Here is a 22348-nt window from a genome sequence, read left to right as displayed (position 1 = left end):
TGTCTTCTACGTTTCCAAGGTCTAACCATTTAAAACAGTCAACAAAGGGCACTTGTATGCCTTATTGAGTATGCAAGTCCAAATGTGAAGCCAATGTTAGAATTTCGAACTGTTTACAGTGAATATCACCCTCAACCTGGTGCAAATCTACAGGTGATAAGAGCCATTGATTCACACGGGGGAATTTTCCCAACAGGCCTCAGTAAGCGCTGAACAACCTCAAAAACACTAAACACAGCACAAAATGGGTGACACAGTCTTTTTAACACAAGAAAACAGCAATAATTAGGATTGAGCCAACGCTTAGAAAAAAGTACTGTGGTGTTACCATGGTAAAGTGCTGGTCTCAGAACAGGCCTAATTATAATATACCTTGGTTTTTGCATAGCAATCTAAAGTAATTAAATAATATGGTATTACTAAAGTACATCTCCAAATAAACGAGTAGCTTATCCGAAAATACCACAGTACTTTTTCTGTAAGCGAAAGCAAGAAGTATAGCAAACCCTGTGTGTACGTTACATGAGAGGCCATTACTAAAGATGGTGACATAATTTCTAACGTCAAATTACACGAATATTCAGTCAAAATACAGGGAAAATGAATAACCCTGTTATGTTGACATGTCAACCCGTCGCTTCACAATAAAATATTAAGCATAATGTGTATGAATTAACTGTCTGACGGACTCGTTTCGCTTACCTGGGTTCGGGAAGGATGATTTTCTTGCTCGCCCGGGCCGCTGGAGTAGATTTGCTCTTCTCCATCGCCATCAGGTAGCTGACATCGGCGAGAACCGCTTCGAGGTCCGCCATCTTCGAGCCCTCTGGGTCGAACCGAGTCGCTAACGGTACCAGAACCAGCCGTGAGGGGGACGTGAGGGAACGATGATGTTGCGCGCTCGCGCGCGGGCGGAATCAGCACGAGACGAGCGCGGGAGCTGTGGTGGTGAATGTGAAGATGATGTACGAGAGAGGCGCGAACATCTATTCCAGCCTCAGTTGTTTTATCTTGTTTCGCCCCCTAAAAGGCTCTCAGAAAACAACCATCGTGGCTGAAAATACAGGAAAAAAAAACAGAAGGAAGAACAAAAATCCACTCTAAATGGAAAATCTATAGGGTGCTTATCTATGAAGCAACGTCACCCTCAGGTCCACTGGAATTGCAGAAATGGCTTCTTGTTTCAGATAGGAAGAATATATGTGCATGGCATCATCTCCAGTAATAATTCTAGATGGTGATAACGATGATATCGATTAAGCGATTCTAGCCTGCAGATGCCCCCATCCAGCACTCATCCTCTGGATGAGTTTAACGCTAACAACCCACCTGCCGGTATAACGACCGTCAAAAAAAATGACATACAAGTTAATTTGAGCCACCGTCCATTCAAATGTCCGGAGATCACGGCGGTAGTGGGTTAACTACAAATACATGCAAGCTGGGCCGTCAGTGTCAAATGAAATCAATCCCCAAGATGATCCTCTTATCAAAACGACCGTGCAATCCCGTTAAAACCAACAAGATATAGAAAATAAGTCGTTAACGATCGGACAAGACGATATCCTTAGGGTATTAAAATAAAGCAAGCCAGCTCGCTGCAAAAACACAATAAGGCTTGAAAATGGACGACTATTATGCGCCAATATTTCCCTGTTTAATCACATTTACCAGCTGACAGCATACAAACGGACCGCACATAATAATAATAACAATAAGGGTAATATGTATCCTCCTCTTCTTAAAAGGCGGAAAGATGGTGGAAATCTGAAGCCCAATGGTTGGAGAAACATAAATAATGGCTATTGGTGCGACACGGGCTGGATTGTTTCCTGAATATCCACAAATGCGAAACAAAACAAAACATTCAAGGTCTAAACAGCATATGCATATATGTAAATATCCAGGTAATATCACAAACTAATCCCCATTTTTGCCTGTCACTCCTCTTGCTGATCCAAAGCTTGATCTCACAAGCCAATTAAAGAGCTGAAATTAAACTACTTGGGTTTTGATGTGGCAAGTCCATTGCCTTGTGCAGTGCAATGCAGACCGTTTTTCCTCCTTAACTGGATTTGCTTGCTCGTCGATTTATTTATATAATGAGAGGTGTGCTCTGAGCAAAAACGGCTGAGATGTTGCTCTACTGTAACCTACAGATGAGAGGGGGGGCGCTAGAAAAGGAAATAAGCAAATGTGAACGAAAGCAATCCGAGTTTCCTTTTTCTAAAAAAAAAAAAAAAAAAAAAGTCGCGATGGTGTCGCAAAACGTGGTCCGATGAAACGGCAAGGCAGGAATATATATAGAAAACACAGCTACTGTTTTATTTTTCGTAAATAAAAACAAAAAAATAAGAAGTTCACCCTGAAATCTCTGCGCTAGATCTTGCGGAACTTCATATGCATGGCTGTGCGTCTCAAACTCAAGCTTATATGGACGAAACTACGAGTTTCGAGAGAAAAAACAACATCAACACGACGTGACTTTTAACCCCAATACGCCTCGTTCTGTGGTTTTAAATGTACTTTCATCCAAAAAGAGAGCTGATTTTAAATTTTCAGTGTTACTGACGAAAGAAATCACTCTTTTCTTTTCCATCCGTGTTTGGGTCGCAGATCCAAGTCTTCATCTCTTCCGACATCGCTCAACAAAAACACAATATTCGTCCACATAAAATACTCCAGTCCGATTCCACTCAGACCCTCCGGGAAAGAGTGCTTCTTGAGGTTTCCCAGTGGTTAATCCAGATGGGAATAGACGACTATTTTCTTGTTTTAGTGCTTGTGTGTGAGCTGAGCCCCACGGCGCGTCGTGAAGTGAAATTCAGGCTCTTCTGAGAGCTGCACTTCCTCCCAGCGGCAGGTTCGATGCAAAACCCGGCGTTGGTGTTGCAAAACAAGGAACTGGAGCGTTGTGAAGAGGCGGAGCTGAACTCCAGTGAAGCAGGACGCGAAATTACCCAATAGAAGACTCTGGGCTGTATAGTATTGAATCTGTATTCATTTTCACTGTGTTTACATTTACATTTTCATCATGGCTTTTGTGTAAAATGTATTATTGTTTTAATACACTTTTGTTTTATTTCCCTCGACTTTTAATTTACGCAGTGTATATTCTCTCTCTCTCTTTAAATAAAAGCGTGAAAAACGAAGCACGCAAAACTACTATGGCGAAGGCTTCAGTTATGCATATTAAATAGATCCTGCTGACGTTGCTTAGTAACCTTCCTGAAGCGCCCAGTCACGTTACCTCATAAATATTCACAAGTCAAGCCTTCCCCATAAAAGGACTTTTTAATTCGTCGTCTGAATAGCGCCCACTCACCTTTCAGCGAATCAGTTGGGCCTACTGGCGCACGTCACATTACGTAATTAATATTTATAAGCCACGGCTACATCGTAGTAGGAGAGTCTAGTGTGTTTTGCTGGCTGCGCCATGTTATCTAAATAAAATCGTTGTGTAAGCGCATCCCACCTCTTTTATCAACACCTCATCTAGAAAAAAAAGCATAGCGCTGTTTTTTGTTTGTTTTTTTATTTGGGTGTCTTATTTCAGTTCTTGGTAATATGATTAAATCTGACAAACAATGGCATTTAAACTTAGTCACGTTAAGGTACAAGTTAAGCCATGTTATGGACTGTTATTCTCCAAAGAGAGTGGTAAATATATTTAGTTTCTCAATAAACCTGATTATTTTTTATTACATTTTTTGGCTTGTAGGTTTATTGCTCCCTCTGGCGGAAAAAGGGTGAAAGTGCATTCTGTTTCCTTCCATGATTAAAGGCACAGATGTGACTAAAAAAATAATTCTTCACAAAACCAGTTTCAAACAATTTGTAATAAAAGGCACACCGTTTATTTATTTTTTTTATTTTTTCAAAGTGTCCAAAATCCCTCACTGTTGCTTTGAGGTTTCAGTAAATGCACTCTTTTTTTCTTCTTCCTCTTCTTTTTTTGGACACAGATCTATAACAGGAGGTCAGTGAGGTTTAAGAAAGACAGTTTATTTAGCATCGGGCAGAAAGGGGCATGAGAGTTTTTGCAAGGAGAAATCCGTTACTGCTGGATACGGCGGATGGACTGGATCTGAGGGGTCTGGCAATGGGAACCAAACTCCTTGAAGTGTTTGTACTCCCCACAGTGGCGGTCACACTCCATGATATACTGGTATCCACGATAACCAGGGAACTGGTAGCACACAAACCTGTAGAATAGATAGCGGTGAACAAAAAAGAAGCAAAATGAAAAATTAAATGGAAGCGTTGAAGGGGGAAAAACATAGAAGAACCCAAGCAGATACTCACGCTCCGGACTGAACACGGAAAGAACCCACTTCGTTGTTGCACCATCCCATAGCCTGAAGAGAAGGGTAATCGTCACTGAGCTCTCCCTTGCGGCCCAGGAAGTTCTCCCTTTCATAGATGGTCATTCTGCACTCCCTGTGGTTCTAGATAGAATCAAACAAAATGACATGGTATGAATTAATTGCAATCATTGTGGATAAGAAAACCAATGCAAAATGGCAGGTTGGGTCATTTATGTATGATATGGTTTGTTATGGTTTGAACTTACAGCACAGGAAATGGGTCTAAAGGAGGTCATTCTCTCGATGTGGTAAGCATTGCTTCCCCCAAAGGCATCGCACTGAGGGTACTCTCCGCGCTCCAGCACAAACTGGTGACCCTGGTAAGAGGCATGCTCGTAGCCCACCCACCTGAAGAGAAACGCAGGGTAAAAACAGGAGCCTTGGCAGAACTTGTGGGCCACTGTGTTGTTAGGTAACTAAAACTATTATTCGTTAACTGAAATAAACCTAAAATAAAATGCATATATTAGATAAAAAATTTAAAAAGCTTAAATAAAAAATTAGAAATGTTGCCTTGGTTTAGGTTGAAGTGCTAAAATAACAATCTAGAAATATTAAAAGACTAATAAAAATGACAAAAACACATAACAAAACTACTAAAACTGAATGAAAATTGAAAAATATGCAAAATATTAATAAGTATTATAACTGTGTGTGTATATACATATATTAGTACTGTCAAATCGATTAATCGCAATTAATCACATCTAACATTAAAGTTTGTAAATATGTGTGTTTATATATATATATATATATATATATACACACACACACGTTACATTTACAAACTTTTATTTTAGATGCGATTAATCGCGATTAATCACATCTTACGTAAAAGGTTGTGTGTGTGTGTGTGTGTGTATATATATATACACACACACACACACATACACGTCATAGCTATTTACAAATTTTTATTTTGGATGCGATTATTCGCAATTAATCACATCTAACATAAAAGTTTGTGTATACGTATATATATATATATATATATTTATATACATGTTATATTTACAAATTTTTATTTTAGATGCGATTAATCGTGATTAATCGATTTGACAGCACTAATATATGTATATTAGTATACACTAGCGTTAATTTCAAACAATTTTCACTCAGAAATTGCTAGAAAATTTTGCAAATAATTACAAAAAATGACAAGTAACATCAATATAAACATGAGATTTTGAAATAGAAGACTGAAATGGCTTTTTCTTGTAAAACATCCTCCAATAATCTTTGAGAAATAATTTTTCACAGTGTACTAAAGTTCGAACTTGCAATTGTAAAAGATATCTTACAAAAAATACTTTTTTCAGAGGCCAAAAAAGTGCTCAGTGCAAAGATAAAACGTTTTTGATTCACATCGTCATCAGTGTAAAATAACACTCGCGGCATCAGTTCATATATAGGCCCATGAACATTTCATTTCAGACCATCCTAATACATCAAAGTGCTTGTTAAACAAACCCCTGCTGACCAAGAATCACTATTACTATTACTCATACCTAGGGTTAGTGATATTAACAAACCATTATCCCTAAACTTCTGGCACTTAACTAGCACTGTTTGTTATACAACATGAATGATAAGTGGACTTCTAAGGGTGAGACGTGAGCCACATCTGGAGAATAGAGAATTTGTCTTTTTTTACTAAGAAACCCCTGAGAATATCCTAGCAATCACCTAGAAACTCTCTAGCAACCTCCTAGAATACCTCAACATGCGTAGAACTATTTAGAACTGTAGCGAATGCATAGCAACACCCTGGCAACCATCTACAACTCTTAGTTTTGCATGGGTACACCTCACATTTTCTTCAGAAAAAAACAAAATCTAATTTTGATGTTGCTTTTGGCTTTATAGAGCTGTTTTGTGTGTGTGTGAAGGGTCAAATAATGGTTTGTGTGACCCTTCTCCCCAGATTTGGAGTCACGGTTAGACAAAATAATTGGCACAAACCTCGGGAATGATGTAAACTATCGAACAAAGACTTTGGAGAAAACACTCACGCTCCGCTCTCCACTCTCAATGAGCGCACGGATTCGAAACCGAACTCCATGACATTGCAGCACTCTGAGGTGAACTCATGGTGACGACCCTGGAAGCACTCCTCGTCGTACACAATGATCTGGAAGACAGAGGTTGGGCATCTTTAAAGATTTCAAGGGCACAATTAAAGACTTGCATGTTGGGGAAAAGATCAAATGGGATGTGAACTGCTATAAAAGTTCAACACCAGGAATCATACCATCGAATTATAGCAAAACCTTCCAGATAATGCATTTGTAATCATTATGCAATCTTTTTGGACTTATGTAAGATTCTTTGGAAAACAGAAACTTGTTTTGCAGATCTTGATGAGTGACAGCTCTGTGTCAAGCATACCTTCCAATGGCCAGAGAACTTGGTGCAATGGTGAGTCATCTCGTCTGCTTGAAAACAAAGAGCAAGTTGGTACAAGCAGTTCAAAGTTGCAGATTAAACATAATTAGTCTATTAACCTACACTAAAGGCACATGCCAAAATCATATCTCACAATCACGCTAACACACACCAGAATGCAGGTGAGCAGCTAAATGAGATTTTGCATCAGCAGAAATTCGACTAAATTGACTGTTTTTTGAGTCATTCTCTAGTTATCAGACCAAACTGGAAGGCCTCTCTAAAAGAAGCTGAGGCCAGTGGAGGTATAAACATATGAGGGAGTTGTGGGGACAGACAACGGGCCCGTAGCGGAGAAGAACTCACCTCGCTTCGATGCCCTTGGGACGTCCTGATCTGAGAGTGAAAGCTGGGCATGTGCATCCACCCTTTTAAAGCCTCCCCTGGCAAAGGGCCCATTAAAAACCCCGGCTCAGCAGCGAGGGAGGGGCCTGCCATTGTCCAGCTGACAAAGGAGGGGTTAAATCTATACAGCTGGAGAAGTGCAAACGCCACACTATCCCCGCCGGGCCAATCTCTGCACCCAGGCCTGAACACTCAGACCTGGATACACACGAGTCACATGTTAAGGGCCGACACGGATCTGAGATGGTGTCATGCGCAGGGCGAGATGTGGCGGTCTTGGCCCCGTTCCATTATGATGCTCTTGTTGTGGCTCGGTGAATGCATTAAAAAGAATGATTGACAGCAGGGGAGGTCACTGCATGTCAAGAACTTACACTAATAAAAAAATTTAATTATTCAAATGTTTGCAGTGTGCTGTAAATGTTTTTAAAATGCCCCTTGTTTTGTGCCCCAGAATAATTTGGTAAATATATAGTATAAACATATAGATATCCTTTGAACATTATGAATTTAGTCACTAATTTTTAATATTTTCACATAATGGAAAAAGTAGCGGGAAAAAGCCATTTACACACTTTAAAAAATAAACATGCTAAAGATGAATATTTATTAATGCTCTTATATATTCTAGATTTTTCTTTTCGGACGAACCCCTTTGAGCTAAATGAATTACTTAAAGTAACTCCTATTATTTTAAATAATGTTAACATTTCAAAATGTAAATGCAATGTAAATCTAATGGATTTTACAAAACCTTTGCATGTTCAATTGCAAAATACCCTTAAATATTTGAAGTCGGTAAGATTTTTTAATGTCATAATTCTCTTATGCTCACCAAGCCTGCATTCATTTGATCAAAAATACAGAATATTGTGAAATATTATTACAATTTATAATAACCATTTTCTATTTGAATATTTTATAATGTAATTTATTCCTGTGATCAAAGCTGAATTTTCAGCATCATTACTCCAGTCTTCAGTGTCACATGATCCTTCAGAAATCAGTCTAATATGATGATTTGCTGCTTAAGAAACATTTCTAATTATTATCAATGTTGTGCTGCTTAATACATTTGAAATAGAAATGTTTTGTTACATAAATGTCTTGATCAATTTAATGTTTCCTTGCTGAACAAAAGTATTAATAAAAATCTTACTGACCCCAAACTTTTGAATGATAATGTATGTTATTGCAATATTCTACATGTGTTGCATTTATCTATTTATTATCATTAGATATGTTTTTATTTATATAATTCAGAACTGGCATTTCCATAGTCTCACAAACTCCCTGCAGTTCCATCTCCATCCCCTAGGGAAGCCCTGTCAGAAATGATCTAACCACTCTGTTTTTATCAGTAAACACAGAATTCTGGCATTTGTAATCATTGCAAATAAAGGACATTTAACGTAAAATTAAACAAACAAAAAATGTGACTGTGACAAAGCAACTCTAATAATAAACATTTTATTTGTACATAGCACATTTCATATATAAAATGCAGCTAAAGTTCATGTCAGAAAAAAACATTTACTACCAGTATATAAAATAAGATAGATAAAAACAGTAAAAGCCATCTATAAAGCTAAATCATGTTAAGGTTCGTAGGCTGCTCCTATTTTTCAAAGGTTATTTCTTATCATTCAGTGAGTCAGTAAGGAGAGACACATTGCAGTTGTTACAGGGCTATTGCAGCATTCATTTTAGAAGATTGTAGCTGTATCTCATAGCACAGGTTCAAAGAGTGCCTGTGAGATTCTGTGGAACTCATGTGGGAACCTTCTATTGCATAACAAGCTCATTCTCCATCTGCTATCACATATAGTACATTTAAAGACACAAGCACGTTTTAAAAACTCCATTTAAAATGTATTATTAATCCTAGAAATCATGAGAAACAGAATGATACCCAATCCCTTTTAGGCATAATATTACATTTTCAAACTGGTATCAAACTGGAATATAGATTTTTTTTTATGGTATATAGAGATACTATATGCGGCATACTATTGGCCATAAGAAAAGTTATTATAATATATATAGTCAATAGTATGCTGCAATACTACTACTACTAGCCTACTAATAATAATAATATTGGGTGCGATTGACTTGAGTGCTCATGTTAATTAATGTGCATTGACCCTTTTAAAAAATAAAGAATAAAACACAATAATACATTGTATTTTATACATACATACATACATATATATATATATATATATATATATATATATATATATATATATATATATGTATGTATGTATGTATATATATATATATATATGTATATATATATATATCATAATTTTCAATATAAATATTAAAAGAACAAATAAAACTAAATAAATAACATAAAGAAAAGATATCTGATGAAAATAATAATTGTACACAAATTATATTATATTATATTATATTATATTATATTATATTATATTATATTATATTATATTATATTATATTATATTATATTATATTGGCTTTATGCCAAATGACACTTGAACAAACAGGAAAACTGCTCTCATTGCATCCGCTTAATGGAGAAAGTGTTAACAGCAGTATGAACTGATAGTGATATCTATGGACTTTTAAGGTAATCAGTTAACCTAGCTAGCTATTTTTATTGTTGCCATTTTATTCGATTTAAATAAAAGTTAGTGAGATGAAGAAAAAGTTTTAGACATCAAACTTTTAAATATCAATCTGTATATGCGATAGACATCAGTTATGCTCATCTTTACTTGCTCCTTTGGTTTTACAGAAGTTTGTTGCTCATAACCCCCATAATATATTATATTATATTATATTATTAAATTTAGTTGTTCTTCAACAATGTTAGTAAACATTAAGAATGCATTTGAAATCAGAGTGTAACTCTGATGCAAAAATCACAGAGTGTATTTCTTGTGAAACTCAAGAGAGTCATGTTAGAGAGCAGAGTCGAGCGGATTAGCATCACGTGACCTCTGACCTGTGTGCATACCTTTCGTCCATATGTAGCCTATAGCATAGAGTGCCGGCTAAAAGGGGAAAGTGCAATTGTCAGGGCTTTCCATTGACAGTAAAGTGCTTACAGGCGCTGCGGGGTGAGCCTTCTGGGCTATGCGATGACCCTGCGGCTTTGGCACGGGCAAACTCTGATGACGACGTGTTTCTATTGTACGCCGAGCGCCTCTGTACTCCCCTTGCCAGGGTATAAAAGTTAGAGCACTGGTCAGAGGGGGCCAGCACGAGCCAGCCATCCCAGCACAGCTGTACTCAAGCAGGTAAGAGCCCAGGTGAAATGGATACAGCAAAAGCTGTTCTACAGCTGGGAGTCCCTTCACTATTATCTCATGGATGTAGTAGGGAATTCACTTATTTTTCTTTTTTGGTTTTTGTGGGATTGAAAGCAGCCATTTGAAATGCAAAGCCCAAACCCTACCATCCCTAACATTCAACCCCTGTCCCACAACACCAGCCCTGATGGATATTTTGGAGTATATGCACCAATTTCCAGCCTCACAACCTTTCCCACCCTTTGCTCTTTCTCCCACAGACATTCTTGAACCCCTTCACCATGTCTCAGACCGCCAAGTCCACCTCCAACCAGGGCACTGATGCCAAGGACAAGGGAGCTCCCGCCCCTGCCGCCACCAGCAAGGCTTCCAAGACCGGAGAACCCGGATTCATGGGTAACTACAGAGTAAGTATCGTTCAGCAGGTTTGAGGGACTGGATTTTGGCTACAGACATTTAAGTAATGTAATGTAATGCATGAAACCTACACTCTTAAAAATGGTTCCATGAAGACCCTTTAATATCCATTGCAAAAAAAGGTTCTTTATAGTGGGCATAGTTCTTTAGATTATTAAAATGTTCTTTTAAGAACTGTGGGGAATCAATAGGATTCTTCTGCAGTCTTAAAAATAAAAGTTCTTCATTTGCATATATGGTTCAATGAAAAACCTTTAACATCCATGGAACCTTTATAGTGGAAAAAGATTCTTTAGATTATTAAAATGTTCTTCACACTAAGAAAAGTGGTTCTTTTAAGATGGTTACCAAAAAAGTTCTTCTATAACAGGGGTGTCCAAAGTCGGTCCTGGAGTCCTAGCTCCAACTTACTTCAATACACCTGCCTAGAAGTTCTAGTATGCCTAACAAGACCATTATTAGCTGGTTCAGGTGTGTTTAATTGGGGTTGGAGCTAAACTTTGCAGGAGCAGGACTGGACACCCTTGTTCTATAACATCCCTGCAAAAGCCTTCATTTTTAAGATGATTAAAAACTATCCATGAAGTCTAAAGTGGGATACCTGCTCATGGTCTACATATTCTTCTCTTGCAGATCTTCCTGTTCGACCAGGAGAACTTCCAGGGCAGGATGATGGAGGTCCAGAATGAGTGCATGAACGTTTGTGAACGCGGAATGGACAGAGTCCGCAGTATCATTGTTGAGTGCGGCCCGTAAGTCACTGACCAATGGATTGCATCTAATGTGGATGGGAAAAGCATAGAGGCAGTGTTATTTTTGGATCATTATTATAGCTTTTATTCATTTTGTTGGTACCAAACTCATGCTGTCATCCCTCCGTCCCTCTTTTTTTTTCCATCCACTGTCTGGTACACATCTCTCCTTGATGTGCATGTCTTTAGCTTTGTTGCCTTCGAGCAGACTAACTTCCGTGGCGAGATGTTCATCCTGGAGAAGGGCGAGTATCCTCGCTGGGACACCTGGTCAAACAGCTACCGCAGTGATTGTCTCATGTCCCTCAGACCCATCCGCATGGTATGACACTTTGAGGGGCATTGCAACTTCTATATTACACTAGCTGAATTCATTTGCATGTTGCTAATTTGTGGTAATGCATACAGGACCCCATGGAGCACAAGATCTGCCTGTTTGAGCTGTCTGACTTCAAGGGCAACAAGATGGAGATCCAGGAGGATGACGTGCCAACCCTGTGGGCGCATGGCTTCTGCGACAGAGTGGGCAGCGTGAGGGTCCCCGGTGGAGCGTGAGTAACAAATCCAAACGAACAGCAATAATATCCCATCTTGTACACATTCTGAATGACTCTCTTCCTCTTTTTGAAGTTGGGTGGGATACCAGTACCCCGGCTACAGAGGATACCAGTATCTGTTTGAGTGCGGCGACTACAGACACTACAACGAGTTTTGCGCCTTCCAGCCTCAGATTCAGTCCATGCGCCGTGTGAGGGACATGCAGTTCCACCAGCGCGGCTGCTTCAATCTGACCGCCGCTAAACAGTGAACTCACCTCGCTGCGGTCTTGCAGCACAGCAACTAGCCTTCTCATGGCACTTTTTATCCCCGTACCTCCCCCTTTTCTCTGACTTCTCCCACCCAGAATAGATTCATTTAAATTGTCCAGGACATCTAACTGACTTTTTATGATGCCAATAATAAACATGTTTTGGAAAAACAAAAAAAGCTGACTTGCCTTGTTACTCTTTCCTAACTTTATCATTAGCATTAATCAGTAACATTAAAGAAAACTACACAAATGCACAATTCATTAGGCTAAATTTCCTAGGGAAAATGTTAATATTCAAAATCTTTTTTATTTTTGCTATTAGAGCTATTTTGTGTAAAAACAACCAAAAAATCTCATGCTTGGGAAAAATCATTCAAATAAAATATAATATAGGGTTAATAATATGTTTTAAATGTATATATAAATAATAAATCAAATATACAATTATCTAAAACATTGTAATATAAATATGTATTTATAAATTATTATTTTACTTAGACATTTCAAATAAAATATTATATATATTATAATATTATATTTAATGTAAACTCAAATCATGATATAATTTGAAGTGCCATGTAAATACTGTAATATTTTGGTCTAATGTCTTTAGTATTGCAATATTATTTGCAATACTAAATGTTATTTTATTGAAATGTATCTTGCTTTATGATTTCATCTTGCTTTATCATAAAAAAGAGTGAACCTTGTTTTACCTAGACAGTTCAAATAAATATAAATGAATACAATGATCATGTAAAATGAAAATTTATATTTAATTTACTTTAAAAAACTCAAATAAGTAATTTGGTCTAATGTATGCAAGCCAATTATTGATCATTAGTATTGCAATATTTTACTACGATTTCAAACCTTAATTTAGTTACACATTTCGAATGCATATAAATTAATATACTAATATAAAATGAAAATGCATTTTTTTTTTAAAACTCAAACAAATAAAACAATAAAATAATAACATCAGCGTGACGTCATGATCACATGATACCACCGCTCGCATACCGCTTCCTGTTTGCTGTTGCGAAAGCAGACCCTTTAGAGCCAAGATGGCGGCGCTTTTCAAAGCACGGAGAGGTCAGTAGTGTTACTGATTATTACTGTATGTTTAAGTCAGTGTCATTCACAACTCATGAGCGATTCTGTGAGCATGTAGTATATCACTGGATGCATTTGCAGCTGCTTTATTAAAGGGACCAGTGCAGAATGATTCTAAGCACATCAAAGTGCACAAACATTTGTACGATTGTGTCTAAATCGCTTTCGGAAATTGAATAAATATTAACATAGAACATAATAATTCCCTCTATATGAAGCTGTTTCGACTAGGCCTTTAATTTAAGACAATGAACTAGTCAATTAATAGAATAAGAAAAATCATGTGCTTACCTTATTAAACTTTACTTGAAATGGATTTTCCATGATGAGCCATAACACGTTAAATTACATATGAAATGTCAGTTTGATGTGTTCGTGTTATTTTGGATGGTTATTGTCATACATGGGTTTAATCTTTACTCTGACAGCTGACTGATTCATTCAAAACAAATGTCATTGGAGGTGAACAGTGAAACTGGTCCTGGTTTCAAAAAAGTACAGGCATTGTGCACTTAGATTTGTTCTGTGCAAGTAATTGTACATGTACAAAAAACACAATTCTATAATTTAATGCACTTTTTTTTTTTTTTTTTTTTTTACATTATATATAGCTATTTTGGATAGTGCGCAGGCTCTCCGTGACCTTTCACCTACATTTACGCTGCAGATTCTGCGCATGCGCGTAAACTTTCTATTATTTATATATGCATGTAGAAATATTTAAAACATTTTTGATCTCATGTCTGTAAGCCATTGATTAGATTATGGATTAGTATTGCAATTTATGCAGTTTTTGTATTGAAATGTATACTGCACTACTATACCATGCAGTCACTATACCAAAATTTCAGTAGTCGGAACCAATACAAGTAAAATTTCACAGTTCTCGCTACCAATTTACCAATAGTTTTTTTTAAGTATTTGAAAAATACAAATATGACAAATTAAATCAGTTAATTATTAATGCTATTAATAATTATAAGTAAATAATACATTATTTGTATTAATTGATTTCATTGCTTTATCATAATAAAGATTAAAAATACAGATTCTTCCAGTTTTTTACTTATAGTGGCTAATGAATCAGAAGTTCACACACATTCACAGGATGGGTGTCATTTATGAAAGTTAAAGGGTTAGTTCACCCAAAAATGAAAATAATATAATTTATTACTCACCCTCATGCCGTTCCACACCCGTAAGACCTTCGTTAATCTTCGGAACACAAATTAAGATATTTTTGTTGAAATCCGATGGCTCCGTGAGGCCTGCATAGTCAGCAATGACATTTCCTCTCTCAAGATCCATTAATGTACTAAAAACATATTTATATCAGTTCATGTGAGTACAGTGGTTCAATATTAATATTATAAAGCGACAAGAATATTTTTGGTGCACTAAAAAAACAAAATAATGACTTATATAGTGATGGCCGATTTCAAAACACTGCTTCATTAAGCTTCGGAGCGTTATGAATCTTTTGTGTCGAATCATGATTCGGATCGCGTGTCAAACCGCCAAACTGCTGAAATCACGTGACTTTGGCGCTCCGAACCACTGATTCGACACAAAAGATTCATAACGCTCCAAATCTTCCTGAAGCAGTGTTTTGAAATCGGCCATCACTATGTAAGTCGTTATTTTGTTTTTTTTGGCGCACCAAAAATATTCTCGTCGCTTTATAATATTAATATTGAACCACTGTACTCACATGAACTGATTTAAATATGTTTTTAGTACCTTTATGGATCTTGAGAGAGGAAATGTCATTGCTGGATATGCAGGCCTCACTGAACCATCAGATTTCAACAAAAATATCTTAATTTGCGTTCCGAAGATTAATGAAGGTCTTAAGGGTGTGGAACGGCATGAGGGTGAGTAATAAATGACAGATTTTTCATTTTTGGGTGTACTAACCCTTTAATCCATGAAGCATTAGTTGCTCTCTTAAGCAGTTTTGTAATTATTCATTTGAAAATATATACAGCATACATGTTGATATAAACATGTATACTGTATATTTACTGTATACTTTCTTTATTTATCAGCTCTAGGCATGGCGGTAGGCCATAGCGTTCGCTGTTTGACCCAGTTGGCGGAGCTGCCAGAGCTGCACCAAATGATGAGGCAGACGTGTAGGGACTACGCTCAAAAGGAACTTGCGCCAATCGCTGCCCAGCTGGACAAAGATCACATGTTCCCAGCCAAGCAGGTAAAATGAACCTCAGCCATGCAGCGCCACAGCCTCTTGATTTGAGCATATGAGGATGACTGCGGTTGATTTTCACCGGTGTAGGTACAAGAACTCGGAGCGATGGGTGTCATGGCTGTAGAGGTACCAGAGAGTCTGGGTGGAGCTGGGATGGATTATCTTGCATACTGTCTCGCCGTGGAGGAGCTCAGTAGAGGATGTGCCTCGACCGGAGTAATCGTCAGTGTGAATAATGTGAGTCGCCTTTTACTCTCGCTACGACCCAAATCAGACGCATACTTTCCTAGTATATAGTATGCGAAAAACAGTTCTGTTTCTGAACTCCCTGAAACGCCTCCATTGTAGTCTGGAGTTTTCCTCCAGGAACGAACATGTCACAATATTCCTCATTTAAATAATTCCTGCCCAAGGCATAAGCAAAATAAAGGGGCGGAGTCTGGTTGAGTTAGTTGGCGTGACATTTCCCAAACACCCTTGACCAGTCACAGCACACTGGTCCAGTTGACCAATCAAAGTACATCGCGCTTTTCAGAAGGAGAGGCTTCATAGAGACAGGAACTAAACAGAGTGTTACTGACAGACTGGGAAGAGAGGTGCCGCAACAATGTAAAATATGTGGAAAATAATGTGTTTTTTGAACATTCAAGCACGAAAACCTATTCTAGTAGAGCCCAAAAACAAAATCAAGACTTTGGAAAAAGGGCATATTTAGTCCCTTGTAAGTTTATGGTTAAACAACAAACTCATGCAATGGCCATATGGTAAAAATATATATATATTCATATATATTTTTAAATATATTTCAAAATTAGCCAAAAGTATAGTGCTATAATTACAATTACAATCTTAAAATTAATTTTGGGTGATTGCAAAATATATTATTAAGGGGGAAAAAAGTATACAAAATATATTTTCAGTTTGAAAAATGTCCTTAAGCTGCTCTGTTAACAACATATATTTATCAAGTATTTGTTTTTAGTCGCTGTACCTGGGTCCAGTTCTGAAGTTTGGCACAGAAGAACAGAAAAAGCAGTGGATTACACCCTTCACCACAGGGGAAAAAGTGGGCTGTTTCGCTCTGAGTGAACCAGGTAAACACAACTGCATTTCTGTGAGCTCTGACAAACACAGCTGCAATGTTATACGCTGTATCTATCCATAGAGTTGCAGTGTTTACATTAACATCAGTGATTTTATCTTTGTGTGGTATGAAATGTTGTTCTGAAGATGCTTTTTTTTTTTTTCTATAAAGGAAACGGCAGTGATGCAGGTGCGGCATCAACGCTGGCACGGCAGGAGGGAGATGAGTGGGTTCTGAATGGAACCAAAGCCTGGATAACCAACTGCTGGGATGCTTCCGCCACCGTTGTTTTTGCCACAACAGACAAGAGCCTAAAACACAAGGTGATAGTTACTATGATGAATAAACCGATTTGAAAAAGATTGATTATACAGTATAACTGTAATGTTTTAATTAATGCCATTTGATTTGATTTGATATTCAAGGGGTGAATAGGAAATTTACAAATAGTAAATATAGTAAATATATTTATAATTATTTCAGTATGGTAATTTTTTTTTTTATTATTCTATATAAAAAAACAGGGAATTAGTGCCTTCCTAGTGCCAATGCCTCATCCGGGGTTGTCTTTAGGGAAGAAAGAAGACAAACTGGGAATTCGAGCTTCATCCACTGCCAATATCATTCTGGAAGACTGCCGCGTCCCACTCGGCAACATGCTGGGAGAGCGAGGAATGGGCTTTAAGATTGCAATGGTATGATTTTAACATGCTGTTGTCATGCCAGTGATTTCTCATACAAGTAAAAAGGATTAAATCAACCTTAAAATGCTTCTGTAAGTTGCTGTAAGTAACTAGCACTAGAGCTGCACGATTAAAAGATCGCAATCTTGAATCAAACACCCATGCGATCTCATTCCTAAATGACAACAATCCGCCTGTGTCTATTAATGCTTTGACAAAGTCACACCGGAACATTCAGATCTGTGTTGGCGCTGCCGCTGATACAGAGTGAGCAAACGTCATGTATAGGTATGAAACATTTTCCACAGACAACCACAGTTTTGTTATTTCTGTGTTATAAATTTTCATATTATCACAGAAGAACTGGGATAAAAGTTTATAGTTCGGATATGAACACTGATGTCTACGGTAGTGATCAAAATAGAGCAAATCACCTTTAGAAAGTAACAGCGCTTCAAATAACGATTATATCAATTACATTGTTACGCCAGTAGGTGGCGACAAGTGACTATTAAAAAATGTATTTGTCGTTGAATCATTAATTTGAGATTTGTTCAGATAAAACAAGTATTTCTGAGTGAGTCATTGAATCAGTCATTCAAACCGTATTTTAAAATAATTCATTCATATTAATCATTTTAAATAAACTGCAGCAGTTAACATTTTTGCCAGAACCTCTAGTAAGTTGTCTGTTCAGAATCACAGGAGAATCGTGATCTCAGTTTGAAATAAAAAAAATCGTGATTCTCAATTTATCCAGAATCGTGCCGCTCTGTAAAGCACTTTCACATTTGCATTTTATTTGCTTTGTTTACTTGTGATCTAACGCAGTTACTTTACATCTAATGGCTTCCCTAACAGCAAACTCTGGACAGTGGGCGGCTTGGTATCGCATCGCAGGCTCTTGGTATCGCACAGGCAGCGCTGGACTGTGCGGCTGATTACGCTCATAAAAGAACGGCTTTCGGCGCTCCCATTGGAAAACTGCAGGCAATACAGGTAAGGAAGGAAGTGGAAAACTTTAGTGTTTTCATGTCTCACCTGGGATGATTCAGCTGCTGAAGTGTATCTATAAATGTCTCTTTCAGTTTAAACTGGCAGACATGGCCTTGGCCATAGAGAGCGCTCGACTTCTCACCTGGAAAGCTGCATTGCTGCGGGATGCTAAGAAACCTTTTACTAAGGTTAGTGTGTCTTTTCTTAAAAAAAAAACTATTGTAAAATTCATGGTAAATGTGCTAACTGTTTGTTCACACTTGCTGCACTCCAGATACTTCATACGAAACTCCCTAGTAGACACTGCTAAAAAGCTAGATTATGGCCATTTCCACATGGTATTAAGATGCGTTTTGGTCAATCGGATCACAAGTGGATGACGCTAAATACAGGCGTAAACAGGGTCTAAAACGTTTTGAGCTTGTCCACTTTCGAAAACACATTCGACTGGATTGTTTTCGTAGTGTAAACGCTCATGTGGTCAAATGCATTCGAACAGCCACAAAAGACCTCCATCAAAGATGAAAAAGGTACCAAGCACAATGTTCTCTCACCATTCCTGATTTCTAACGCTCACTTACAGCTTTCTTCGTAGTCTTGTGTCTGTCAGAGCAGAAACGAAAGCTGCTGCTCTCCATATGTTTTTCCCGTTGTCCCCAGTCACGTTCATATGTAAATTACGTGAGCTTATTTTGTCCATTAGCTCAAAAGATCTGAAAAAATCCATACATTTACCCGCCCATAGACCCTCCCCTTGAAGAAATCAGGACAGAAGTGGTCGAAAGTGGATAAAAGAAACAAATTAAAGCACCAGGTGTAAACGGGAATGTGTCTCCCTCGTGTGTATGACAAGTGTTTCTTTGTTCTCCAGGAAGCTGCCATGGCTAAACTGGCTGCATCTGAAGCTGCTACCTTTGTCTCCCATCAGGTAATCATACAGAAACATTGTTAATTGTATATATCAGGAGCGTTCAAACTCGGTCCTGGAGAGCCACTGTCTTGCAGAGCTTAGCTCCAACTTGCCTCAACACACCTGCCTAGAAGTTTCTAGCTTATAGTAAGACCTTGATTAGCTGGTTCAGGTGTGTTTAATTAGGGTTGGAGCTAAACTCTGCAGGACAGTGGCCCTCCAGGAGCAGGATTGGACACCCCTGGTATATATCTTTATTTCTAAAGCAAGAAACATTCACACATCATATATCCAGTAACATCAGTATTTTGTTTGAATGCGAAGGCCATCCAGGTGCTGGGCGGCATGGGCTACGTCACAGACATGCCTGCTGAGAGACACTACCGCGACGCCCGCATCACGGAAATCTATGAAGGCACCAGTGAGATCCAGAGATTAGTCATCGCAAACAGCATTCTGAAAGAATATCAGCAGTAGGAGAGCCGATGTTCACGCCAGCTCGCGCTGCAAAATACTGCAGTTACGTTACAGTGCCTGGATTGGCTGATCTGGTCGGTCACAGGTCTCAGGACTGTATTACTGTGATTGGCCAGTGCTGAATGAAGATACAGCTTATATTGATGTTGCTCTATCTGAGAGACAGGAGACTGTTTGAAGTGCATTTTCTTATTTGTGCCACAAGAGTGCAGTAGAGTGTCTGGATATTTTGCCTTGAATCATGTGCAAAGGACTAACTCCACTTTGATCTAAAGAACTGCTGATTTCACTGGGAATTTAAATGCATATCTGATTGTACATAATGAATTGGATGTATTTATGCATTTTAAAATAAATAATAATATCACATTTTAATACTACTAATTATTTTTTAAAATTCAAATGAAAGTGCTGAAATTACAATGCTGAAATTATGGGCAATTTTTTTAGTGGGCTCCAAAAGTCTTGAGATCATTAGTGAAAATGCTTCTGTTTTGCTTCTTTTTTTAATTAACAGCATACCAATTTATTTGAAAACGGACCTGAAACATGCATCTTAGTATTTGATATATGATTTACCTAGAAAAAGAGCAGGCTATGAAATATTAAATCATTTTACATGATTACTTTTCTGTTTTATTTTCTGTTTTCTGTATCGTAAAACAGTTTATTTCCAGGTTTAAGTGAAAATGTTTTTTGCATATGGTTTTAAATTAAACTATTAATAACTTTAACCCCTTCAGACCTGTTTTTTTTTCTCTCTTAGAACTTTTTTTTAGCTACTTGATGTTTGTTCTTCTCCAATGTAGAAATTAGTCTAAAAAACAAGATTTGTGCCAGCTAATTTTTTTTATTTATTTCATTTATTTACCATGGATGGTAGTGGACATGAAGCAATGTAAAAATCAATATATTTTAACCATAATTATGAACATATGCAGTATGTTCACTAGTGTTGAAGATTTTGGAAAGAACACAAACTGTATCAATGAGCAATGCAACAAGAATGTAGGGGAAAAAGTAAGATGATAAGGTGAAGTCTCAAAAAAAAAAAACCCTATTAAAGGGAAAGTTCACCCAAAAATGAAAGATCTGTCATCATTTACTCACCCTCAAGTTGTTCCAAACCTGTATGAATTTCTTTCTTCTGCTGAACACAAAAGAAGTTATATTGAAGAATGTTGGTAACCAGACAGTTGATGGTAGCCATTGACTTACATAGTATTTTATTTTTTTTCCTACCATGGAAGTCATTGGCTACCGTCAACAATCTTCTTTTGTGTTCAGCAGAAGAAATTCATTCACTTCAAATTCAAGTTTGGAACAACTTGAGGGTGAGTAAATGATGACAAAATTTCATTTTTGGGTGAACTATCCCTGTTTAATCAACGCTCGATGCATTTGTTAGTGCATCTGCTATTCGCTCCCTTCTTCCTGAGCTCATGGGGAAATGAGCGCTTGACCAGATTTGGCTTCAGTCCCACCTGCTGCTGGACTCTAATCTACCGGTCACATCAGGGGAGAAGAGGCGCCATCATTTCTTGTGTGCCGTTTCTGTCATTTAAGAGCGTGTGAGCTTTTCTGGAAGAACTGGGTCAAAGTTTCCCAATTCTTGAGGCCTGAAACGATGCTGATGATTTTTATGAGAATAAAGGTTACGGTTCTTGGCTTGTTGTCATCGTTTTAACAATGCCTGAGATTATACTTAACCTGCACTGGTTACAGTATATATTCGACACTTTAGATAAACATGTTAAAAATGTATGAATGCCGTTGCATTAGATGATTTTAAAGAAAGATAGCAAAAGCACATTATTCAAAGCAAAATGTTTCACAAAAGGAATAAATGTTATATTTACATAGGCCTAGTACGGAGCCCGTAAAGTGACACTGTGATGGAAAAAAAATATGAGATGGGAGGAAAACTTATATTTCAATGCTTTTGCGTTCTCTGGCAAATGTTTTGCGTTCCACCCGATAAACTTTCCATTTGCTCACAAAATGTTTATGTTCTCCAGAGAAACTTTGTGCGAAGTTTCTTGGTGGAACGCAATAGTTTTTGAGAAGAAAGCAAACGCTTTGTGAGTTTTCTCGGGGGAACCCAAAACTTTTGTGAGTGAATGCAAAAGCGCTGATAGTAGCTATGGAGCCCCTTATGGTGGTGGCAAAAAACATGAGATGGCAGAATAAAATATATTTCAAAACTTTTTTTGCTTTCCCTATTGAACTTTTGCGTTCTTTCGCAAAAACTATTGCGTTCCTCCAAGAAACTTTGCGCAAAGTTTCTCCGGAGAACGCAAACATTTTGCGAACGAATGTTATGCTTTATGTTTTGCGAGCAAAAATTATGTCAATTGTTTTGCGTTCTTTTGCAAATGTTTTGCGTTACCCTGAAAAACTTTGCGTTTTGCGAGCGAATGCAAATTTTCTCAAAAGCACCGGGGAGGGAAAAAATGTT

At 37.6% G+C, this 22348-nt stretch overlaps 4 protein-coding genes and 1 long non-coding RNA gene across 9 annotated transcripts in view; 3 read left to right on the top strand and 2 right to left on the bottom strand.

Annotated features, from left to right (window-relative positions):
- The window catches only part of grk3 (G protein-coupled receptor kinase 3), a 60631-nt gene extending 57813 nt beyond the window's left edge, over window positions 1-2818 (bottom strand). Inside the window, exon 1 of the mRNA XM_051907176.1 lies at window positions 703-2818. Within this exon, the coding sequence (XP_051763136.1) occupies window positions 703-815 (113 nt within the window). The 5' untranslated portion in view covers window positions 816-2818. The remainder of the gene's footprint in view (window positions 1-702) is intronic.
- cryba4 (crystallin, beta A4) lies at window positions 1636-14355 on the bottom strand. Of its 5 annotated transcripts, none has more exons than XM_051907180.1 (7): window positions 13823-14355; window positions 11454-11630; window positions 6756-6802; window positions 6380-6498; window positions 4574-4715; window positions 4306-4448; window positions 1636-4205 (listed from the first exon to the last, which is right to left on the bottom strand). In XM_051907180.1, the coding sequence occupies exons 3-7, from the start codon at window positions 6792-6794 to the stop codon at window positions 4058-4060; spliced, it is 591 nt and encodes a 196-aa protein (XP_051763140.1). In that variant the 5' UTR covers window positions 6795-6802; window positions 11454-11630; window positions 13823-14355; the 3' UTR covers window positions 1636-4057. The 5 variants fall into 5 exon arrangements, with proteins under 5 accessions (XP_051763140.1, XP_051763142.1, XP_051763141.1 ...); XM_051907182.1 differs by having other exon boundaries at window positions 6756-6799; XM_051907181.1 differs by lacking the exon at window positions 11454-11630 and having other exon boundaries at window positions 6756-6799.
- Window positions 4338-6429, top strand: LOC127519716 (uncharacterized). Its single transcript, XR_007931865.1, has 3 exons — window positions 4338-4475; window positions 4576-4779; window positions 6292-6429. It is a non-coding gene; the product is annotated as an uncharacterized LOC127519716 (long non-coding RNA).
- crybb1 (crystallin, beta B1) lies at window positions 9683-12718 on the top strand. The gene is made up of 5 exons (XM_051907186.1): window positions 9683-10842; window positions 11486-11604; window positions 11794-11926; window positions 12013-12155; window positions 12235-12718. Exons 1-5 carry the CDS (start codon window positions 10717-10719, stop codon window positions 12410-12412), a joined length of 699 nt encoding a protein of 232 aa, XP_051763146.1. The 5' UTR covers window positions 9683-10716; the 3' UTR covers window positions 12413-12718.
- Window positions 13400-20624, top strand: acads (acyl-CoA dehydrogenase short chain). The gene is made up of 10 exons (XM_051907177.1): window positions 13400-13510; window positions 15580-15743; window positions 15828-15977; window positions 16723-16834; window positions 16996-17147; window positions 17349-17519; window positions 18369-18506; window positions 18596-18691; window positions 19375-19431; window positions 19738-20624. Exons 1-10 carry the CDS (start codon window positions 13483-13485, stop codon window positions 19888-19890), a joined length of 1221 nt encoding a protein of 406 aa, XP_051763137.1. The 5' UTR covers window positions 13400-13482; the 3' UTR covers window positions 19891-20624.
- Window positions 20625-22348: the final 1724 nt, after the last annotated feature.

This window comes from Ctenopharyngodon idella, chromosome 10 (genome assembly GCF_019924925.1).
Source record: "Ctenopharyngodon idella isolate HZGC_01 chromosome 10, HZGC01, whole genome shotgun sequence".
NCBI classification, from domain to species: Eukaryota; Metazoa; Chordata; class Actinopteri; order Cypriniformes; family Xenocyprididae; genus Ctenopharyngodon; species Ctenopharyngodon idella.
This window is presented reverse-complemented; position numbering and strand designations above follow the sequence as displayed.